Source organism: Chrysoperla carnea, chromosome 1, assembly GCF_905475395.1.
Source record: "Chrysoperla carnea chromosome 1, inChrCarn1.1, whole genome shotgun sequence".
Lineage (NCBI taxonomy): Eukaryota > Metazoa > Arthropoda > Insecta > Neuroptera > Chrysopidae > Chrysoperla > Chrysoperla carnea.
Window position 1 is genome coordinate 54,264,911 of NC_058337.1, and position 24,360 is coordinate 54,289,270.

The window sequence follows — 24,360 nt, forward strand, 5'->3', positions numbered from 1 at the left end:
GCATAGATAACTAGTGTTTATTCAATTTAACATCAGTTTTGATAAGAAACATTTAATATGGCGATTCAGTAAAAAATGGTTTCCAATTTTTACACAATAATAATAAATACTAAGAAAAACGATTCCTTCATGTCCTAAATATCTACTAAAATGGCAAATTTTTCACAGAGTTGTACAAAACTGTTTTTCAATTATGTTATGAAGTTTTATTTTTCACCATGTCAAGATCGTTCTCATTATTTTTATTGTAACTAAAAGTATACAAATAACAATCACGAGAAAATGTCGTTAAAAGTGCACACTGTATAATATGCATGTTGGCAATAATGAAACAATACAATACCCTGGTTAAACACAATAAGCGAAATATCTCTATTGTTATTTAATACAATATCAGTTTGGTAGCTACAAGATATAGAATCAAACGTCGAAACCAACCGAACTAAATTTAAACAAGTGAAAAGAAACAATTGACTAAGTTAACTGTTGCAATACCATGTATAGACAGTGTTTATTACTCTGTCACATTACACATACATACATGTCACACATATATAACTGATTTTCCCATTATAATACATACTATACAATTTGCGCATAATTTGCACTCTCACGGGTAAACAGTGATGTTTACAAAAATCTTTCAAACAAAAGTTGTTTATTTTTTTATAAGGAACATTTATTACATTTAAACTTTTGTTCTGTCTCTAACGGTTAACAAGATGGGTCCTACGAACCCAAGACCCAATCGACCTGTGTTGCTCAATTAGGAACTTGACCTCACTTTTTACGTCCTTAGAACGCTATAAAAATTTCAGTTTGATATCTGTTTTCGTTTTTAAGTTATCGTGATGACAGACGGACAGGCGACCGGAAATGAACTAATTAGATGATTTTATGAACACATATGCCAAAATTTTGTTCATAGTATCAATATTTTTAAGCATTACAAACTTGGGACTAAACTTAGTATACCTTGGTATATTTCATATACATGGTATAACAAGGAACTCTATAGGTTCATATTATTATTATCTTTGTTATAGTTAGGTTCATTATCAATGGATTGTGCATGTGTATTCGATTTTCAATTCGATACGATCCATGTTTATGAATTATTTTGAATTCTTATGACGAATATCCTCTGGTGGACAGCATCTGACATTGAATTTGTTAAAAATTTAATTCAGGACAAATAACAAAAATGAAAATTTGCCAAAAAATGATATCTGATGATGAATTGTAGTTTATAGCCTAAAAGTGTGTTAGTTATAAAAATTTCAATTTTTCTAGTCGAGAAATTGTAAATTCCTCTTTTAAACCAATTTATACAAGCACCGATTTTGTCTATCTTAGATATAAGATTTCTTTTCATTATTAGCACAACGGATAACCTTTAATTGCTCAATTTGCTCAAAAGATTTTAATATAAAACATTTTATTAAAAAGCAAGAAATACTCGTTGACATTTGTTGAATTTCATGCCCAGTGAACATAAAATTTTGCGTTCAATTTCGGTGAAACTATTCGGTGGAAAATATTTATATTTCTTCTATACGAGCAACAAAAATGTGGGTTACTATATGCAATTTTGTATTTTACCTTCACAGAGTCTCTCATGGTCACTTCCAGATCACACAAATATGCTTAATAAAGTAATTTTTACATCCTTAAAAAAATACTTTCTAGTTTTTGTTGAACCGCCCCGATATGTATTTGGCACCCGCTATACAGATTGCTAATCGAACTAACTAAATGGTTATAATTTTTCAGCCGTTTTGCAATTCACGTACCTACAGCCATGGACAATTCGAATTAATCTAGGCTTCAAATATAAAAACCGTTTTAATACTGTGTCTAACCAAATCAAAATTCCAACAACACGAGTTTTTCATAAAATTAAATTATAAAAACTTATTGAAATATACAGTGTGTTCATTTCAAAAGTCGTCGATTTACATATCGAAGGGGAAGTTCAAAAAAGGTACCTAGAGAATTTTAGGTTTCAACCCTAACCACCCCAACTTTGAAATTTCAAATGTCACCACCTACTTTGTGATACCTTATTTGAAAGAGAATAAAATTTTCTATTTAACCATGATAAAAAAAATGAAATCGATCGCTTGTTTTTTAAGATAGACTACGCAGAAGATGGAAGGTATGAATTCCATATTCTGTGTAGTCTATCAATGATCGGTTTCATTTTTCTTATCCTGGTGGAGAGAGAGGATTGTATGCTTTTTTAAATGAAATATCACAAGGTAGAGGGTGCAGTTTGAAATTTCAAAGTTGATAAGTTGGAAGTTTGCATAATACTTGTTCGATAATTCGCTTTAATGTTTTTTTTTTTTTTTAATCTACAAAAATTAATCGAACGTTTAGAAAAATGAAATTTTTCCATATTTATAACCTTCCTTCATTTCAAATAACAGAATGATTCCTTTTAAAGTCCTTCTAACTCTGACCCTTAGGAAAGGGAAATTATCTAAGGGGGTGAAATGAAAAGGTATTTATTTATTATACAATAAGAAAGCAAGCTGACTTAAGAATTCAGAGGGATTTTAAGACTGCCTTCAAAGCAATCTGATAGGCTGCCACAGATAAATCAACCGATCATAACCGATAAAACTTAGCGATGATGCTTTGCTTTAATTTAAAAAAAATTTTTTAAGTTCGTCATTCATATACGAGATCAACGAGTAACGGCTTTCATGATAAAATTATTATATTTACCATGAATATTTCAACAGATTCCCACATTTTCAAATAATTTTCAAATATTTTATTTACCAACTTTGATCGATTTATTTGTATGATTTAACATCAATTTATCGGTGCATAACATAATAATACGTTATTGTAAATAATAAAATATTGATATAACTTTATTGCTATTGTATTTTACAATTTACTGATAAAATATGCGATCCGTAGTTCAAAATATACTTTTAAAGGTGATCATCTACAATGTTTGTCCTGGGTGTCTTATATACCGACACGGGGGGCAAGAAGGCCACCCTCAGAAATTCTACCAATTTGGAGAATAAAAATGTTTTGATTTTGTGTCTTCGTATCGAAATTACGTAAAGTTTAGTCGTTAAGAAAAAAAATCTGTCAAGAACGATTCAAAACCTGAACTCTATGCTTCCCGTCGCGTAAGAAATAAATGATGGAACAAATATATATATTGGACGCATAATTTTATCTGAGGGTAACAGACATAGTAGGAAAGTTCGTTATTTATTGGTATTCGGTACCAAAGTACCAAAGAGTACCAAAGTGACGCAATTCTATACTTCATGAAGTGCATATTTCAAATATTTAAATAAAATTGTTAAAAATGCATATGTAGGTATACAGGGTAGGCCATTTTAATATATTATCGTAAATATCTCGTTCTATAGTTAACCAATCAAAAATAACTTAAACAAAAGTTGAAAAGTTTGATGAGGGACATCATGTTCTGATATCAGATTAGACCTAGTTCTCCGAGTTGCTTTCACAGTCAATTTAGAATCTAAAAGGCATAAGAGATAGAATAACACTTTAAATTAGAAAGTTGATCTTCATCAAAAAATTTTCATTTTTTCGAAAATATTCAATCTGCTAATTTATTTAAGAAGGATTTTCCTGAAATCACGCAAAATTACACAAAATCCATCCCTCGGAACGAAATCCTGGATCCGAACCTGCAGAGTATGGGACAAAACACATTGAAAGTGTTAGACAAAACTGATTTTTTTAAATAAGCATTATACACAGACGAGCCACTCCCAGTGATCTGTGACATAAAGCATGCCCGCACAAATTTTTACTTGTTTCAAATACTTCCAGAAATTTCAAATACTTTCAATGGATGTCTCAGTTTCCAAAAATGTAGGATGTTTCAATACATTTTACAAGAGACGGCATAAGGTCTAACTTCAACCATCTGATAACCAGATGAGACATTTTTATTATGAAATTTTATTGATTTATAAACACGCCTATCATGGCTATTGATAATTTAATTATTTGTAATCAATTTTCTGTTAACAGATCGGTGTATCTGTTAATCGATCAAAATTGGAACCAGAAGAAAGATAAAATAATTTCGAAAATAATGGTATGGGCTTGCCTGCAAAAAACCTTTTATGGAAAAAATTGGTTAAAATTAATTTAATTAAAAATAGGCATGTACACTATTCGATATAAAAACTATAATAAACGTGTTTATAAATCAATTGCATTTCTTTAAAACTATGTATCTATCAGATGGGTGAAAATCGACCTTATACCGTCTCTTAGACTAATGGTTTATTATGATATCACCTGATGCGAATTCTACATAACCATAAATTTATAAAACACGCTCTTTCATCAATCAGTTATTCTTGTAAACATAACAATTGAAAATAAATTAGATATTTCATAGGACTTCGTTGTGCATTGTATTCAAACATAAAAATGTAATTGATATTTTTATATATTCTGCGGTACGTAAATGAGTGCTAGTATTTGTATCGAATTTCCCACATTTTATTTAAAAACGTTAAAAACACAAATATTGTCGTATAATATTGATCAATTATATTCAGTGTAATACTATTATTATTATATTCATCTAGCTGACCCGGCGAACTTCGTACCGCCTAACAGTCGATCCTTTTTTTTAATAATAATTATTTCCCGGAACTCCTCTACTAAAACTTAAACTTTATGGTATGGTATATTAAAGTTCAAATGGACTTTTAATTATTATTACGAATCTTTTGTATGGGAATGTAGAAAAGTGTTGTTTTTAGACATTTTCAGGCAATTTTTAAAATTTTTCTCTCCGTAAGAACCACCCTTGTACTTCAAGGAATATTATAAAAAAATTAATTAGCGAATTAGCGAAATAGGTTTAGCTGCTCTCGAGATTTGCGCTTAGGAACACATTCAGTGATTCATTTTTATATTATAGATTACTATTATATTATTCTAATAAATAGAAAGGCCCAAATTATAATTGAACTTGAACTATTATTTTGTTAATGAATTGTATCATCATAGAAAAACATTTATGAAGCAATTAGTAAAATAATACAATCCCTACATTATTCTCCTCTAAGAGTTTTTCTGGAGCACCTACATATCTTCCTTAATTTATTTCATCACTCTTAATGAATATGATCTTCTCACTTTAAAAATTATCTTCACCACTAATGACATAACAACCAAATATAGAAATTATGTTATCGCTAAAAAAACAACTTTTAAGTGAATCTTTTTTTTATATTCGCAACTGTATTTCTGTAGAATTAAGTTTCCTACAATCGTATCGTTTCTAAAAAATTGAAAACTGTTTGCAAAAGGTTTGGAAAAATTGTCTTTAAAAATTGAAAAATTAAATATTCTTATATTACTTCAATATAAAATAATAACTCACGTCTCTATTATTTTTTTACTTTAATTTCTCATTCAACCCTTTTGATGAGCCCTGTATAATACTATATAATATCAATGTTTAAAGTACACGAAACATTTTCTACACATTTCCTAATGTGTGGGTGTTATAATAGTTATTTTTCTTGTAACTTTCTTCTAACGTTCTCAACACAACCTATTCTACATTATTAATGATATTTCCCTCTTCTTTTTTAAAAAAGAATATCTTCTACGTCTTCTTCTTCAGAACATAATCATATCTTTCATGTTCTATAAAATATTTTTGGAAGGTATTCCTTTTTGTATACCTAGCTTGTAACTATTATAGATGGAATACAAGGTTTTATATCTTGATAATGATGATGAGTGGGATATGAGTTTGAGTTAAGCTCGCTTGTTATATGTACGTTACCCATTAACGAGATCAAAGGATTCAAAATGAAGAAGGATACTTTAGTCATGTGTTATAGGTAGGTTTATAATGTATCTATTCGCATTATAGCTAACCTAGCATTCAACACATATTTTATAACCTACATAGTAATAACCAAGACCATCATGAAATTATATCATAAAAGTTAATATTTTAATATTATATATATATGTTTAAAAAAAATACAAAGCGTTTCAAAAATATGATACTCATTTATATAAACATATATAAGTGAAGCATGCATATATTATAGATAGGCGTATGGCATAAATTACTTAAAATTTTGGAATCCAGGGCCAATTAATAAATCTTAATAAAAACTATTCTACTGCATTGATTAAAGCTGATATAAAGAAAAAATTATGCGATCTTGTCTAGGAGGTGTAGGAGTGAGTGGAATGGAATAGCTACCCTATCTTGAGGATGGAAAAATATATGTTGAAAATGACAACGGAAATCGATAGATGGATCAAATCTTTCAAAAAAGTCATTCAAGCATATTTCAAAAAGTCAATACTTTCCGAGTTATTGACGATTGAAATTCGGAGTATTTAACGTCAAATAACTGAATAGTTTTTTGAAGAATGTATAACATACACTTTTTGAAGGGCTACAAAAAACCATGAAAATGAAAGAAGTTTGAAGTTATTTGCATGAAAATTGACGGAGTTAATAATGAAAACAAAGTTTCTCGTACCTTTCTGTTTATGGTTTCATTCAGTACAAAAACTGATGAATATTACCACGGTAACTAAAATTAATGCTTGAAACTTTCCATTTAATTATATTTAATTTACATAAATAAAATTTTTAAATGCAAAAAGCTTTTTTCGAAAAAAAAAAAAATGTTTTTATCGTTAAACAACTCGAAAAAAATAATTTGCAAAAAAAGCTTAAGAGGTAAAATTTTTTGCTGAAAAGAAGCTAAATTTTTTCGCTTAAAACTTTTTTCTGTCACTTTATTATTTTCCGAGTTATTTAACTATAAAGATATTTTTTTTGTATTTTACGATTTTTTTTTTTTTTTTTTTTTTTTGCAATATTTAAATTGCAACATTTAAATTTCAATTAAAACAAGTGAAAACAAACAATTGACTGAGTTAATTGTTGAAATACCATGTATAGGCAGTGTTGATAACTCGGTCACATTTCACATACATACATATCTGACATATTTAACTGAATAACGTCAGAATAACGTTCATATCTTGCATACTAGTAAACATTTTCACTTGTCCATTCGTAAAGTGAGAATTCTTCATCTGAAATGATAAAAAAAATTAGTCCAATCCCCTATTTAGTAAAATTTTCAGAGGTATCAATTTTTCTCAAAATTTCCATAACATTCTACAATATTCCGCTTTCTTCGTACTTTTCAATTTTCAATGAATTTTTTTCTAATAAATACAGAATATTCTGTAATATTTTCTTAGTCAAGAGTGTCATTTGTATTCCAAAATTTCCTCTGTAAAAGAGAATCGTTAAAAAAAAATTTTGTATCCATTTCCACACTACCATTGAGGTAGGATACATCAGCGCGTTTTTTTTTACGTGGTATCCCCTATAGGCCTAATCCACGATCTTTTCCTTCTGTTTAAGTGCATCCGGTTACATTTAAACAGAAGAAAAAGATAAATAATCATCCAATTTGTCGTGACCGGAACATGACAAATTGGATAACATTATCGCAATTCCTAAAAAAAAAAATTACAGGACAGGTATTCCTAAAATATAAGAAAGAGATAAAAAAACATAAATATCCCTGGAAAAAAATTCAATTATTTCAAAAAGAAAAGGAATAAATAAAAATTGCTTAATTTACAATAACCTTTATGCATAAATATTTCTGAAGGTCCATTTGACTTAACCATATCAACCTAGTTATAAGTAGACTTACCCCAGAATGAAACCAATCCAAAATATCACAGGCTATAACACAGGCGAAAAATCCATGCAATCAAGATCATTTTTTCCGTACATTATCTGTCTAGATATACCTAACTCACTTTAAGTGATGACTGCGCACGTTGCAAGTTCCGTCTCAACGTCATCATGAGTTGATACAATCCCCTATCGAGGCGCTTGGCTTATAGACAGACATAACGAGAAAAAATTGATTTTTGACTACACAATTTCTCATAGTGTTATAACACATGCAACAAATCGAACGAGTTTTTCCTGAGAAACATCATACTAACCTTAGTTAGTCAACGTCGCTTCTCAGAATTTAGGGCAGACCGAATTTACAAATTTAAAATAATATATTTAAAAAAGAAAATAAAAAAAATTTAAAAAGAAAAATTAGGCAATTTTTCAACCCAGTTATAAGTAGACTTACCCCAGAATGAAACCAATTCAATATATCACAGGCTATAACACAGGCGAAAAATCCATGCAATCAAGATCATTTTTTCCGTACATTATCTGTCTAGATATACCTAACTCACTTTAAGTGATGACTGCGCACGTTGCAAGTTCCGTCTCAACGTCATCATGAGTTGATACAATCCCCTATCGAGGCGCTTGGCTTATAGACAGACATAACGAGAAAAAATTGATTTTTGACTACACAATTTCTCATAGTGTTATAACACATGCAAAAATCGAACGAGTTTTTCCTGAGAAACATCATACTAACCTTAGTTAGTCAACGTCGCTTCTCAGGATATAGGGCAGACCGATTTTACAAATTTAAATTAATGAACTGATATTTAGAGTAAAAAAAATTGAAAAAAAACAAAAATATCTCTGGGCATAAAAGTTAAAAATTACTTAATTTGCAATAATATTTATGCATAAACAATTAAAGAAAGTTCTAGGATAGGATATGATATAAAAGGATAATTCTAGGATAGGATATGAATTTTACAAGTCACAAACACAGAATTATACAAATTACAATGTCGGAGATGAAAAAGCATAAATATCTCTGGAAAAAAATTCAATTATTTTAAAAAGAAAAGGAATAAATAAAAATTGCTTAATTTACAATAACCTTTATGCATAAATATTTCTGAAGGTCCATTTGACTTAACCATATCAACCTAGTTATAAGTAGACTTACCCCAGAATGAAACCAATTCAATATATCACAGGCTATAACACAGGCGAAAAATCCATGCAATCAAGATCATTTTTTCCGTACATTATCTGTCTAGATATACCTAACTCACTTTAAGTGATGACTGCGCACGTTGCAAGTTCCGTCTCAACGTCATCATGAGTTGATACAATCCCCTATCGAGGCGCTTGGCTTATAGACAGACATAACGAGAAAAAATTGATTTTTGACTACACAATTTCTCATAGTGTTATAACACATGCAAAAATCGAACGAGTTTTTCCTGAGAAACATCATACTAACCTTAGTTAGTCAACGTCGCTTCTCAGGATATAGGGCAGACCGATTTTACAAATTTAAATTAATGAACTGATATTTAGAGTAAAAAAAATTGAAAAAAAACAAAAATATCTCTGGGCATAAAAGTTAAAAATTACTTAATTTGCAATAATATTTATGCATAAACAATTAAAGAAAGTTCTAGGATAGGATATGATATAAAAGGATAATTCTAGGATAGGATATGAATTTTACAAGTCACAAACACAGAATTATACAAATTACAATGTCGGAGATGAAAAAGCATAAATATCTCTGGAAAAAAATTCAATTATTTTAAAAAGAAAAGGAATAAATAAAAATTGCTTAATTTACAATAACCTTTATGCATAAATATTTCTGAAGGTCCATTTGACTTAACCATATCAACCTAGTTATAAGTAGACTTACCCCAGAATGAAACCAATCCAAAATATCACAGGCTATAACACAGGCGAAAAATCCATGCAATCAAGATCATTTTTTCCGTACATTATCTGTCTAGATATACCTAACTCACTTTAAGTGATGACTGCGCACGTTGCAAGTTCCGTCTCAACGTCATCATGAGTTGATACAATCCCCTATCGAGGCGCTTGGCTTATAGACAGACATAACGAGAAAAAATTGATTTTTGACTACACAATTTCTCATAGTGTTATAACACATGCAACAAATCGAACGAGTTTTTCCTGAGAAACATCATACTAACCTTAGTTAGTCAACGTCGCTTCTCAGAATTTAGGGCAGACCGAATTTACAAATTTAAAATAATATATTTAAAAAAGAAAATAAAAAAAATTTAAAAAGAAAAATTAGGCAATTTTTCAACCCAGTTATAAGTAGACTTACCCCAGAATGAAACCAATTCAATATATCACAGGCTATAACACAGGCGAAAAATCCATGCAATCAAGATCGTTTTTTCCGTACATTATCTGTCTAGATATACCTAACTCACTTTAAGTGATGACTGCGCACGTTGCAAGTTCCGTCTCAACGTCATCATGAGTTGATACAATCCCCTATCGAGGCGCTTGGCTTATAGACAGACATAACGAGAAAAAATTGATTTTTGACTACACAATTTCTCATAGTGTTATAACACATGCAAAAATCGAACGAGTTTTTCCTGAGAAACATCATACTAACCTTAGTTAGTCAACGTCGCTTCTCAGGATATAGGGCAGACCGATTTTACAAATTTAAATTAATGAACTGATATTTAGAGTAAAATAAATTGAAAAAAAAAAAACAAAAATATCTCTGGGCATAAAAGTTAAAAATTGCTTAATTTGCAATAATATTTATGCATAAACAATTAAAGAAAGTTCTAGGATAGGATATGATATAAAAGGATAATTCTAGGATAGGATATGAATTTTACAAGTCACAAACACAGAATTATACAAATGACAATGTCGGAGATGAAAAAGCATAAATATCTCTGGAAAAAAATTCAATTATTTTAAAAAGAAAAGGAATAAATAAAAATTGCTTAATTTACAATAACCTTTATGCATAAATATTTCTGAAGGTCCATTTGACTTAACCATATCAACCTAGTTATAAGTAGACTTACCCCAGAATGAAACCAATCCAAAATATCACAGGCTATAACACAGGCGAAAAAGCCATGCAATCAAGATCATTTTTTCCGTACATTATCTGTCTAGATATACCTAACTCACTTTAAGTGATGACTGCGCACGTTGCAAGTTCCGTCTCAACGTCATCATGAGTTGATACAATCCCCTATCGAGGCGCTTGGCTTATAGACAGACATAACGAGAAAAAATTGATTTTTGACTACACAATTTCTCATAGTGTTATAACACATGCAACAAATCGAACGAGTTTTTCCTGAGAAACATCATACTAACCTTAGTTAGTCAACGTCGCTTCTCAGAATTTAGGGCAGACCGAATTTACAAATTTAAAATAATATATTTAAAAAAGAAAATAAAAAAAATTTAAAAAGAAAAATTAGGCAATTTTTCAACCCAGTTATAAGTAGACTTACCCCAGAATGAAACCAATTCAATATATCACAGGCTATATATAACACAGGCGAAAAATCCATGCAATCAAGATCATTTTTTCCGTACATTATCTGTCTAGATATACCTAACTCACTTTAAGTGATGACTGCGCACGTTGCAAGTTCCGTCTCAACGTCATCATGAGTTGATACAATCCCCTATCGAGGCGCTTGGCTTATAGACAGACATAACGAGAAAAAATTGATTTTTGACTACACAATTTCTCATAGTGTTATAACACATGCAAAAATCGAACGAGTTTTTCCTGAGAAACATCATACTAACCTTAGTTAGTCAACGTCGCTTCTCAGGATATAGGGCAGACCGATTTTACAAATTTAAATTAATGAACTGATATTTAGAGTAAAATAAATTGAAAAAAAACAAAAATATCTCTGGGCATAAAAGTTAAAAATTGCTTAATTTGCAATAATATTTATGCATAAACAATTAAAGATGGCTCATTTAATCTTAATTTACCTTTATTAACATAAACTTACTTAGAAACAAACCCAAAAATGAAATTTAAGATTTGGAATTCAAATGATGGGAATAGATAAATGTCAAATAAATAAGCTATTCATAGTGAATAGTAAAACACACACTCAAATTAATTATATTACTAAGAATAAATTATCACATGAGATTTAGAAAATAAAAATAAAAATTTTACTTACCTGGATTTTGAACTCCATACCTGTGTAAGAGGAGTAGGACTCACTATACTCTCTGCCACACGACTTGATGTAAAACTGGACCAACCTAATGAATAAATATATTTTAGTGATAAATAATTAAAATAATTAAAAATAATTTTATTATTAGTGTATGTACAAATATCAGCCAATTGATTCTCTGTAGGTATATGTTCAATTTTTAAATTATCTTTTTTTAATTCTGATCGAATGAAATGGTATTTAATGCCAATATGTTTACTTCTTTTACTTTCCCAATTCTTGACTTATTGAATACTTGATTGATTATCCTCAAAAATTACTGGTTTAACGATCATATTAAAACATTCATTTTACAAACCGCAGCTAGCTAATGCAACAATATTCTGTTTTTTAGATTTTCAAAATATATTATTTCCAAATAATTGAAGGGCGTACATGCGTCAACGATAATAGTAGAGAAATAAAAAACAATATGGTAATGCGATAGTTTAAATGATTTTCTATGATTTAAGACAAGAAAAAAAACCTGTTATCGAATTATTTTCATTGAATTTTAAGTTTAAAAAATTGACTAAAAGTAAGATTTAATATGGGACTAAATGGAAAATATAAATACGATATTTTTCTAAAATTATATCGATACCAATACTTTTTTTTACAAGCTTTTACCAGGTAATAATTATTTAAACTTTTAATAGAATTTCAAAAAAATTTCTATTAATTTAAAATTCTTTAAAAGTTACATACTGTTTCCCTATGAACGCACGTAGCAAAACAGGTTCACGCATGTACGTGAACTTAAATAACATTTCATTCGATCAGAATTTAAAAAAAAATTGATTATATACCTACAAAAAATGAACTGGCTGATATTTGTACCAAAGGTTTATCAAATCAAAAATTTCACAAATTTGCTAAGTCCATAGGAATCTGTTTTGTTTGAATTGAGCGGAGTGTTGAAATCAATTGAATACAAGTTTAGTTTTATTTATTATTTTGATAGAATTTTTTTCGATATTTAGTAACGGAGTTGTTGATGAAAACAATAATATTAAAACATTTCATTAATATTATGAATGTTCAAGTGATTGTAGAGATATTTAGTTATTCATTTAAGGACGTACATTCATGAGACTTGTAAGTAGACAAATAAAAATAATTATGATGATAAAAAAGTTTAAATGATTTAAGAAAGAAAAATATACAATTATATAAATTAATCGAAACGTAATTAATGTTAAATTTTAAATTCAAAAAGTGACAAAAATTAATCTTTAACATAGGTTTAAATGGAAAATATAAATCGATATTTCTCAAAAATTATATCGATAACTATACTTGAAACTTTTATCAGTTAGTAATTATTAAAAATTTTAATAAAATTTCAAAAAAATTTCAAAATTATTTCTTAAGTTGATGAATGAACGTTCTTAAATAAAAATTATAATTATTAATATTAAAACTGTGTGTTTATTAGTAAACTCTACATCTAAAATAACACTAACGTCAAAAAATTTTATGAAACATATTCATATAGTACATATTCATTTTGTTATATTTATTATAAATAAATTTTGTATAAATTAGATTGAATCTCTTGGGAATAAATGTAAGCTCGAAAAATAATGAAATCAAATAAAAAAACGTGTAGTCGTACAATTAGTGTAGTCGTACACTAATAATAAAACAACTAATTCTAGAATGTGATTTCAATTGGAAAAAATAAACAAGTGACTCAAACATAATTTTTGTGTAAAAAAGTATTTAGACAAAATATGAAACAAATTAAATATAATATAGAATTTTACAATGTACATAGAAAAAAAGAATTAGAAAAATGTAAATTAAAACAAAAACTTACTCAGAAACAAATTCGAAAATGAAATTTGACGTTTGGAAGTCAAATGAAGGTGAAACACAAAGCACAAATGTAACCAACTAACCACTATGAACGATGAAACACTACTGACCTAATGAATAATTTTGATTGACCACACCCGAAAAAAGCGCGGAAATTTAACACGCATTTAAATTAATGAAATTAATTTGAATAAATCAGAACATGAAATGTAGAGAAAAAATTTAAAATTTTTATTTGCCCGAGCTTTGAACCATAGACCTTCGATCTACGAGTCGCACTCGCTTAACACCGAGCTGCGACACCTCTTATATGATGAAACAATATCAAGAGACATTATCGGTGATAAAGCTGTACAAACCTAATGAAAAACTTTGAGTGACTAAAACACCTGTGGGATTGTTACACAAACTTAAATTAATAACGTAGGGAAAAAAAAATTTTGTACTTTAGTGGGTTTCGAACCCACGATCTTAGTACTACGAGTCGGACTCGCTTACCACTTCGCCATATGACCCGATATATATATATACAATTTAAAAAGCTAATATCAGTGAGAAAATTATATTAACCTAATGAATAAATAAATTTAACTTATTCCAAAATAAATGCGTATTCAAATTAATTTAATTGATTTGCAAAAAATCATATTAATAAATTCATTTAAAAAAAAATTAAAGTTTATACTTATCCGGGATTTGAGTGAGAAAACCGAATAAGTATAAACCGACAACACATCCTTCTAAACCGAAACACATTAAGTCATTCGGATACAGTGTAGTAATAACTATTCATAGACCCTATTTATTAAGAATTTTTTGCTTCTATTATAAAATGTTCTATTACAAATATCAGGTTTTTCCTCGGTTTTACTACATTTATGTTGTTGTAAAACTGTCTCTTGTATGAAAAGTTTTCTTACAGATTTCACATGATTAATAATTTTTTTTTCTACTGTAAATGATTAATAAAATGAGTATCATTACATGTGATGAGTGTTTATGTGACTTAGATGTGTTGTAATTGTTGCGATTTTAACGAAATCAAGTATATATTAATAATATACTCAGATAAAAACTTTTAATCGTTTTCCTTAAAATGTGGTTTGATAAAACAGTTCCTACGATTCTGAAAAAACCATATTTACTCAAAGAGTTGTTTTTGAAATTATAAATAGTAAAATAGGAAAATGAATCTAATTTCGCCTTAAACCTTGGTTAAATTGTTTTTTTTGACGTCACGTAAATAACAAAAGATATTCACTTTGATATTCCTATATTAATACATACTATAAAATTTGCACCTAATTAACGCCCTCGTGGGTAAACAGTGATGTTTACAAAAAAATGTTTCAAACAAAAGTTTTTTATTTTTTTATAAGCAACATTTTTTACATTTAAATTTTTGTTCTATCTCTAACGGTTTACAATATGGGTCCTACGGACCCAAGACCCAATTGACCTATGATGCTCATTTACGAACTTGACCTGACTTTTTACGTCCTAAGTACGCTGTAAAAATTTCAAATCGATATCTTTTTTCGTTTTTGAGTTATCGTGTCCACAGACGGACGGACGGACGGACGGGCGGACGGACAACCGGAAATGGATTAATTAGGTGATTCTATGAACACCTATACCAAAATTTTGTTCGTGGCATCAATATTTTTAAGCGTTACAAACTTGGGACGAAACTTAATATACTATGTATATTTCATATATACATGGTATAATTAATGGAATTGGTGGCTTACTTCCAACACTCCCGTTTCTATTTTAAAAGTTATCGAGATCTTTGCATTACAATGATTGAACTGAACATTGTCTGCGTTCATAACAACGTTAATCCCCAAAACTATGTATTTTTCCCAAAATGAAATTTCTCTTACAGAAATCCTCTACCATGAGTATCTAGTAACAACTTGAACTGGTGATACTTTTATTGATCCGGGGTGAATGGAATTACTTCTTTCCACTTTCATTTCGCTAAACTAAACATGGTAACCTAAAATAAAATAGAAAATAATTGTAAAATTTTACACTAGTGTATCTATATCAAAATGTTATATCATGGATATAGAAAACACTTTGATCTAAGGTATATCACGATGCGTTTTTTCAAACTTTACGTTCTCAACATTAATAACAGGAAACCCACCAACAGACAGTAATTTGAGTGGAGTATAATTTAGACAATTTATATTATTTGTCAATGATTTGGATCACGAAAAACAATAATCAACTTGTAAATAAACGAATATTTAAAGAATAATTTTGAATTTCTAACACTGAAAAATGTTGTTTCCACTTTATTTGAACACAAATGCACATAGATATTCTCTACGTTGCTTACCTTCTCGTAACTAAAATTTGTCTGTATATAATTAGTTTCTATCTCAAAGGCAGAAATATCCGCCGAAAATTAAAGAATGAAGCTACTAAGTACATTGTATTTATTCTTGATACAACATCTTACCTTAATATTTAATGATAATTTTTGTTTCAGGCTCGTGTCTATTTATTATCCGCTGGCTTCTCTCTTGCATTTGGTTCCATGTTTACAAAAACGTATCGTGTACATCATATATTTACACACAGTATAAGTCGTCGAAATGCTGGAATTGTAAAAAATAAATTATTACAAGACACACAATTAATTTTAATGATATGTGTGCTGTTGTTAATGGATTGTTTTATTGTCACATTGTGGGTCATTGTGGACCCAATGCAACGGCATCTGCGTAATTTAACATTGGAAATTAGTTTAATAGATCGGAGTGTTGTGTACCAGCCTCAGGTGAGTTTAGTTTTATTTCTAATTCTAAAAGGTACCACAATTTTAATTAATTTTATTTTGTCAAAATTATTAATTTTTTACTGATGCGGCCACATATAAAGCAAAATTCATATAATACGGCTACACATGTGATATTTAGAAAACATTTGTTCGAAGGTTGTTATAAAAAGAATATTTTGGTTTGGGGTTTATACTCTATTGTTAAGTCAGTTGGATAGTTCTATATATTTTGTTTTTCTTGACTTAAATAAGAATTATAAATTTTTGTAAATGTATTTTTGCCTCTTGAATCAGAATTTCGCGCCCAGAGTTCGATTTTTTTGTTAAACAAAAAACATCGTTTTTTAGCTTATTCAAGACAAAAATAGTATCTTGTATATTAATATTTATATTAATAATTATATTTCAATTTTATTCTTTTTTTTTTTTAATAATAAATACTTCGTACAGAATATGTCATAAATGGAACAGGGAAAAAGAAAGGAACTAGGAGGTATAATCAGCTGTGGTTGATTCTTTTAGAAACAATTTTGGTATTAACCTTTGTGCCAACCTCATAAAAAACCGTAGGTAGGATAGTCGACACCTAATAATAAAGATAAAATAACTTCCGAATATCACTCATAAAATTATGTTTTTTTTTGCTTAGAAAAGCTCTAAATTTTCGATAACTATTGCTCTTTAATAGTATGCTTATAAAAGTCCTCTCCAAAATCTGCTAAAATCTGCAAAACCTTAATATTTGAATGTGTATAGGTAATTGAAAATTGAAAAATAAAACAAATCCTCACGGAGCATGTTTTCCCTTTTATCTTAAAATCTTCCTAATGTATGTTAAAATAAAATTGGATCGTAAGATAAGACTTATTTCGAAAAGTTATTCTGCCTCAAAGGGGGCTTATATTGAAATATCGTACATCGACATACATTGTGAAAATATGGAATTTTCAATTTTACGTACTCGGAATCTTACAGGGCCATTTACAGATATTATATGAATATTTTCTGTTTTCCTCTGGATATCAATTTCATACATTTAAATTAAAGATCTTTCATGAACGCAGAAAATTGTCACGTTTTATTACAAAATAATGTCCTTATTTGAAAACTGTTGTTACTTTTTACTTCTATGCTTATTGGTTTTGGATTATCGCTTCTATCATAGAACTATGTCTATGAAAACAATAAAATTTACTTCATTTTAGTTAAAATGGGACACTCCAATCGATCATCGGATTTCTCCTAAAACCATTAAATATGAGTAACCAAAAACCGGTGATTTTTCCTAGTATTTATAATATTTTTATATATTAAAATAAATAAAAATACATTTAAAAAAAAAAAAGATTTAATCTTAAATATTGCATTTAAAAATACATTGTTCGTTGTCCATTATAATCTCAAACATCTAGAAAAAAATTAAATGTGTTCTAGATTTGAATCTAAAACAAATACACTTTTTTTTAGAAAAAAAAACCTATTAAATTGAAAAATAAACAGAAAAAATACAAAATCGAGCAAGTGGGAGTTTTACAAACTCGGAAAAGGAACTGATAACCTTCAGTTTTAGTTTTTAATAATTTTGTACGTTCCAATTTATACAAACAAATGATAGTAAAACGTAAATACGAAGAAAGAATCCGGAATGCTAAATTGATAACAACGTCATAGATTAATAACATATTCACCTGTTGTTACAGTGTAACTATGTTCAAGTTTCAGTTTTCCTAGTTTTTATAACAACTGCTACACAATTTTTAGTATACCAAATACTTTTAAATGCTTCAATCAATATAAATTTTATAAAAGTCAGGTGTTAGTACAACTTTCCTTCACGATTATCCATTACCTTTACACCTGGTCTGGATGAACATCCTTTATCTCTCATTGATAAAAGGCAAATTTGTTATCTTTAACTGAACATAGAGGTAGACGAAAATATTTTTAATGGTGAAAACGAAGAGAAATCAAAGAATTTTATAGTATATTCATTGACTTTTGAAAGTACTTTGAGCATTAACTAATGCTTTCAAGGTTTGGTATTACAGCAAAGCTTTCTTAATGTTAGTGTTCATATCGCCAAGCTTTACTACTGTTAGTATTAATAGAGCTTTCGTACTATTGAATAATTTAAGTACGGGCTCCTAAAATGATTTAATTCTACCGTGTATTAATAAAGGATAGAAAATGTATTATATTTCTTCTTTTTTTTTCAATTTATTTAAACAACACATCAAATCACAAAATCTTTAGATGCAGAAATAATATTTTTTAAATATATATAATATATTATACTTTGCATTAAAATGAAAAACTGACAAGAAAATAATCTGGATAGAAAAAATTATAGGATATTAAAAAAATTAAAAAAAATTTATATTAAACTAGAAATTTATCTATGTAGAGTGGTCCATCAAAATTCATAAAATGGTTATACACAATTCATGACATGAATAATTTTCAAAAATAATTTAAAAGTAACAACGACTTGAAAAGCTAGTCTCGGAATTCACCTAGCCCCAAATAAACTAGGTAGATAGGAATTTGGTGGCAAGTATGATAAAGGTCAGGTTAGGTTAGAGTGGATCTCTTGGGGTGAGACGCACTTAGACCATAGTGTCCGTTGTTATTCTGAAATAGGGTCCATTGTCCATCCCCGGTCAATACTCCATGAACCATTTGGAGCTGTTTAAGAACAGCAGGAGTGCTTTGACGTCGACTTTAGGCTGTAGAGGTCGTCAAAGAGAGGCTTGCTCAAGTAAGTCTATCTCCTCATGGCAAGAGCTGGGCAGTGACAGAGAAGATGAGACATTGTCTCCTCCTCCTGACCACTATGCCAGTAGTCGTGATACACTGTCAAGCCCAGGCGTTCAGCCTGCCGCCCAACCAGTGTCTTGTAATTGCTTCAACCACTTTTCTAACCTACCCTAACCTTTGACAAAGGTCACACTCATCTAAGCTATTTATTTTTTTATATTTTGCTAAAACTTTCCATAATAACCATTTACTACCCGCGTGTAAGAAATTTATAATCTACACTTGTATTTCGCTATATCTTTGCTTAAAAAAATTTTTTTAAACTATGTTTAAGGTAAAATTAAGGTTATTCTCTCTTAAGGTAGTACTATCAGTAATAGACTTTGCATTCCGAATTTAATGAAACTTGGCATAGTTGGTCATTATTATACCATAATTAACCAGTTAAATTTTTAGGGCCTCCAGAGAACTGAAAAAAAACATATTTTAAAGATATTTTAGCATTGATTGACTGAAGGCCCCTAAAAATTTAACTGGTTAAATTCTGAATGCAAAGTCTATTAAAGATAGTACTACCTTAAGCCTACCATGGCAAGTTATAATAATAAATATAAAGTATAAATTCACGAATGTTTACCATGTTACTATTTTTTTGTATTTCAGGTTGAAGTTTGTATATCACAAAATACAAATGGATGGCTGGGAGCATTATATGCGTATAAAGGCCTTTTATTAATTGTTGGCGTGTATATGGCATGGGAAACACGGCACGTTAAAATACCAGCATTAAATGATAGTGAATATATTGGTATGTCTGTTTACAGTGTGGTCATTACCAGTGGCATTGTGGTAGTTTTAGCAAATCTAATGTCTGAACAAGCGACATTAGCATTCGTCACAATTACAATGTTAATATTAATATCGACTACAAGTACATTATGTTTATTATTTTTACCAAAACTACATGCTATATTAGGTAAGTTCAAGATACAGAAAGTTCGGGAAAATAGATAAAAAAATATAATAAATAGTAAACTAACCGCAAACTGACGATTTCTGTCTTTTACATCTATTTCTAAAACCATTAGTTTTCGTGATGATAATATAATGGGTACGTCTGTTTAGGCTTATAAGTAAGGATACAGGTTAACTTGACCGGTAACCATGAAGAAATATACAAACTGTTGTATTTTAAAGCCACCAAATATCGGTAATTTGTCCGTCAATTTAAGCCTTATCGACGAGTTTATTGGCTTTCATGCTTTCGTCAATTTTGGCGTACCAATCACGCTATGATTTGTGGTTAACTTTGGTATGTCATCGTTGATATATGTTTCGTGTTGGGTTTCGTAGAATGAATAGGACACTTGTAAATACTCTATGCCTAAGACCATGTAGACAGCTCATCAAGATCCGAAATTTGAGTGGTATATGTTTTCGATGTGACGTCGTCAAGCAGAAGTGAGAAGTTCAGCTTTCTTCGAAAGCAAAAGTTAATCTAACATAACACTTGGCTCGATCTAATAAATAAAATGTACATTAATAGACAAGTTTATTTCGGGAAATATTTTTTTTAAATTTCCATTTAGTAGAGAGTTGTTTGATCATTCAAACATAATTTTTTTTGCCTTCATTTCCATTTTTTTTACTGTAAAATGTAATTTAGTGTACGTTTGGAAAACTACATTTTCCAATATTTTTCCTAAAGTGGAAGTCAAACTCGTATCTAAAAAACCACATCTTTCCAGCGTGCTTAGTCTTTAGTCCTGAGCGTAGCCATTGCTTTCTTTTTTTTGAAAACAACGTTTCAACTGAAAAGTTTCATTTATATTTAGAGTATAGTTCTAAAAAATATAAAAAAATATAATTACAAATTCGAACTTTCTGAGACGTTTTGTATATAAAAATGTAGTTGACAGAAGCTTACTAAATATAGGTGATGAAGAAAATGCGGATCCAGTTGTAGAAAGTATGGGATTAAAAATAGAATATAATACTAGACGATTTGTAACAGATGATAGACGCGAACTACAATATCGCGTGGAAGTACAAAATCGTGTTTATAGACGTGAAGTAGCTGCATTGGATTTAGAAATTGGACGATTAGAGAAACTATTACTGGAGTCTGTTTCAACATCAACATCTAGTTCGTCTTCATCCACGTCTTCATTAACTCATTCGAAGTTTAATAAAGTAAGTAAATCAATTTTTATCTTTTGCATTTAAACTCACATGTTTTGTATAATCTCTGCAAAGTGGCTATAACATACCGATCCGAATACAATCATCCGATGCAAAGAGAAGAGCAGAATACAAAGAGAACTACAAATTATAGCATTTACCGTTTCAATTTGCTTTGTATTTTTTTTTGATACCTTCTTGTACATTCTTTTTATTTCTATAAATCGTTATTCGAATTTCCAAATATTCTTTCATTCTTATTATTTTTACTTCTGCGAAGCATAACTATTGGAACTCATTAAATATGCTACATAAGTAAAATCGACCGACATTGTGAAAAATTGTTTTAGATTATTTTAGATTAACCAACCAGAAACCTATAGATTATAGATGAGGTCTTTATGATAAGCTGGTCATAGTTAAATCAGTACGATGGTACCTATGCCTTAAGCAGACCGCTATGTTTCCATGAATTAATTAAGTTAACTACTTCTATCGAATTTTAAAGGCATGGCGCTTTATAAATTCGGCAATTTTGAAACTATTCCTTGATCCCCCGCTTTAATGATGCTCTTGCTAAGATGGCAAAAGATTAGAGTGTCTCATTTTGTCAATTCTACCGCGGAGTTGCTATATAACAATTCAAAGCGTAGAAAATTTTCATTTTTCCCTACAGAATCGTGTTTAGTTTTCCACTTTCTGCTACTTGCTACCCTTGTCGTTTGTGAAGAGCCGACTGACATTCTTCAATAATCCTCAAAGCTAGAAGTGAATAAAAAAAAAACCATCATATATCATCATCTCCTGGTCTGTCGTTGCTTGTATTAATCAATGTATTTATTTTTGTGATATCGAACACTATTACTTACTTTTTACGATTTTTTTAAAATACGCTCTTCTTTAATCACATTGTATATACGAGGATTAATATAATTCTACGTTGTATTTTTATTTTATCAAAATCAAGTTAATAATATTTCAAACAAGTACAACAATTTTTATGATTGAAATTTTGTGGAAAATAAAATTACATAGCTTGTGTTAGGTGGAGAAATATTATTTGAAATTTTTTTCTACCAAATATACCGTACTGTCAATTATGAAATGAGATTAACTAGCATATAATGTAGCATTATAAGAATCAAAATTTTAATTTACAACATAGCCAATTCCATTTTCACATGAAACCCTTATAAGTTTGCCATGTTCGCCTGTGTTTCAAAAATCAAATTTCAAAAATGTTAAAAACTGTATAACCTTACCATCCGTATTTCACCTTTGATAAAATTGCAAAATGATTTAGAAAACAATTGAAACTTTCGATTGTAATCGATAGTAATACTTCGAATATGATAATAAGGAGTGGAAAGGACTTTAGCAAGTTTTTTTGTAGTAGCAGAGGCAGTGCCCACTGTTTTCATATATAAGTTCCGTATTTTTCATTAATTCACCTACTTCGATTAGTCTAACAGACATGTACTTATGTACTTTATCAAATTAACTATTTTGCTGAAACAAATAATATCCTAGGATAAGACAAAGTATTCCAGATCTTTAGTCTTCATCTTTACATAAAATACAAATATGAATTACTTAGGGATATGGACTTTAAATTGTTAGTAATAGACCTTTTTCACATTTTTTTTTCTTTTTTTTTTAATGAAACTAAATGTCTTCATAAATGGGCTAATTTTTTTCCCTGATTTTTTTGGAGCCATATGACCGAGAAAACAGACAATGAAAATCATTAAAATTCAAATTGGCTAAAACGATCCGGAAACACACGAATGTCTTTGTGACGTAATTTAAAGTTGATAATAATGATACATTAATACGACTGTTTTATTGTCATTGCTTGTCGGATTGACGTAACAGATCACGTGTGCTGTGGAGCCAAAAAAAGTCGTTTTAAATTATTTAAATTATTTCAAATATTGTGACTTTTTTACAATTTTTTTCATAGTGTTTTTATTGTTACTCGACCTATATTTTCATAAAAAATTAAGAAAAAGCATTCCTGTTTTTCAAGAAAAAGGTCTATTGGATCATTGGGAATTTTTAGATAAACATGCGGTATAAATAAAAAATACTTGTTGTGTTATAGGAAATAAGTTACATGTTTTTGTTTTAAAAATTATTATTCTTTTTTTGAAGTTTAAAAACAACCCCCCTCATTTATTCAGAAAAATGTTTTATTCCAACCCCCTTTCAATCGTTCTGCTCCTAGTTTCTCAACAAATATCCTCTTTTTTTAAATTTTATGAAAACAAAGAAAAAAATCATATCAAACTTTTTTTGTATCTTTCTAAGTATTTTATGTTTATTTTTTTATCTCTGTACATAATGATCTAATATTATCTTCGAAATTACTGTAAAAACCTTACTAAATTACGTTTCGTACTACTCGGTTTTTCCATTTAAAAACAATTTTTTAGAATCGGTGTTCGATTTATTGGAAATAGTCTATTTTTGGTTTTGAAATTCAAATTCAAAACTTCAATTGTTAAAAACAAGGTTAAGCGATTTTTTCCCAGTCTCACCATGAAAATACATCGAATATATCTATGTAGTATGAACATAAACTAAAAGATAAAGCGAACTAGTTTCTGTCCCATATGCAAAATAAACATTTATGAATGCCCTTAGACTTATCTAAATGTTCATGTTTATTGATAACTTCCGTAAGCATGATAATTTGAAGCATATCGTTGAGAAAGTTCTGAGTTCTGAAATGCACAATTACTGAAGTTAGCAAGTAAACTAGGTTAAAGTGATTTACTATAATACATTAAAAAATGCTAATAGATGCTGTGAATGTCAGCTCATGT

General features: G+C 29.1%; 1 protein-coding gene across 1 annotated transcript in view; it reads left to right on the top strand.

Annotated features, from left to right (window-relative positions):
- The window catches only part of LOC123305849 (gamma-aminobutyric acid type B receptor subunit 2), a 130,504-nt gene that overhangs the window by 98,798 nt on the left and 7,346 nt on the right, over window positions 1-24,360 (top strand). The window contains exons 12-14 of the mRNA XM_044887685.1: window positions 16,304-16,594; window positions 20,015-20,327; window positions 21,288-21,544. Coding sequence (XP_044743620.1) covers window positions 16,304-16,594; window positions 20,015-20,327; window positions 21,288-21,544 — 861 coding nt within the window. The remainder of the gene's footprint in view (window positions 1-16,303; window positions 16,595-20,014; window positions 20,328-21,287; window positions 21,545-24,360) is intronic.